The following is a 1,326-nucleotide window of genomic DNA, read 5'->3' as shown; positions in this document are numbered from 1 at the left end:
AGATTTTGGATTTGCTCATAATGATCAAATTATATCCGGTCTTGTTTCTACTTTTCCAGTCATTTTAGATACAATTTTTAAATATTGGATCTTTCGTTATTTAAATCGTGTATCTCCTTCACTTGTAGTGATTTATCATTCAATGAATGACTGAAAAGTGATCGAACGATCCAATTATAATATTTGTTACTTTGTACATAAGCAAAACATTCAAAATTGTACTTACTACCCATCCAAGGGATTCCTCCAATATTCCAGTAAAATTATTTATATTTAATATTTAAGTAAATAGCAAAATTATAGATAGGGAACTATACTAGCGACCTACCTAATTTTATTGTAGAAATTTTCGGGATCAATGATTGGACCATGCAAACTAAAAATACCTTTTCTTGGATAAAGAAAGAGATTACTCGATCCATTTCCGTATCGCTCATGATATATATACTAACCCAGGCACCCCTTTCAAATGCATATCCCATTTTTGCACAGCAGGGTTATGAAAATCCACGAGAAGCGACTGGCCGTATTGTATGTGCCAATTGCCATTTAGCTAATAAACCCGTGGATATCGAGGTTCCACAAGCGGTACTTCCTGATACTGTATTTGAAGCAGTTGTTCGAATTCCTTATGATCTGCAACTGAAACAAGTTCTTGCTAATGGTAAAAAAGGAGCTTTGAATGTCGGGGCTGTTCTTATTTTACCCGAGGGGTTTGAATTAGCCCCTCCCGATCGTATTTCGCCCGAGATTAAAGAAAAGATAGGAAATCTGTCTTTTCAGAGCTATCGTCCCACTAAAAAAAATATTCTTGTGATAGGTCCGGTTCCTGGTCAGAAATATAGTGAAATCACCTTTCCTATTCTTTCCCCGGACCCCGCTACTAAGAAAGATGTGCACTTCTTAAAATATCCCATATATGTAGGCGGGAACAGGGGAAGGGGTCAGATTTATCCCGACGGGAGCAAGAGTAACAATAATGTTTATAATGCTACAGCAGCAGGTATAGTAAGCAAAATAATACGAAAAGAAAAAGGGGGGTACGAAATAACCATAGCGGATGCATCGGATGGACGTCAAGTGGTTGATATTATCCCTCCAGGACCGGAACTTCTTGTTTCAGAGGGCGAATCCATCAAACTTGATCAACCATTAACGAGTAATCCTAATGTGGGTGGATTTGGTCAGGGAGATGCGGAAATAGTACTTCAAGATCCATTACGTGTCCAAGGTCTTTTGCTCTTCTTGGCATCTGTTATTTTGGCACAAATCTTTTTGGTTCTTAAAAAGAAACAGTTTGAGAAGGTTCAATTGTCCGAAATGAAT

General features: G+C 37.6%; 1 protein-coding gene across 1 annotated transcript; it reads left to right on the top strand.

Annotated features, from left to right (window-relative positions):
- Positions 1 to 6: 6 nt before the first annotated feature.
- On the top strand, positions 7 to 1,323 carry LOC125478763 (cytochrome f; the record flags this gene model as incomplete). Its single annotated transcript, XM_048587279.1, has 1 exon — positions 7 to 1,323. A coding segment is annotated over exon 1 (954 nt), but the record flags the coding sequence as incomplete, so codon positions are not given.
- Positions 1,324 to 1,326: the final 3 nt, after the last annotated feature.

The sequence above is a fragment of a genome, unplaced genomic scaffold (genome assembly GCF_019419815.1).
Source record: "Pyrus x bretschneideri cultivar Hongxiangsu unplaced genomic scaffold, Pyrus_bretschneideri_v1 Contig264, whole genome shotgun sequence".
Lineage (NCBI taxonomy): Eukaryota > Viridiplantae > Streptophyta > Magnoliopsida > Rosales > Rosaceae > Pyrus > Pyrus x bretschneideri.
The sequence above is the reverse complement of the archived record's forward strand: the minus strand, read 5'-3'. Positions and strand labels throughout refer to the sequence as shown.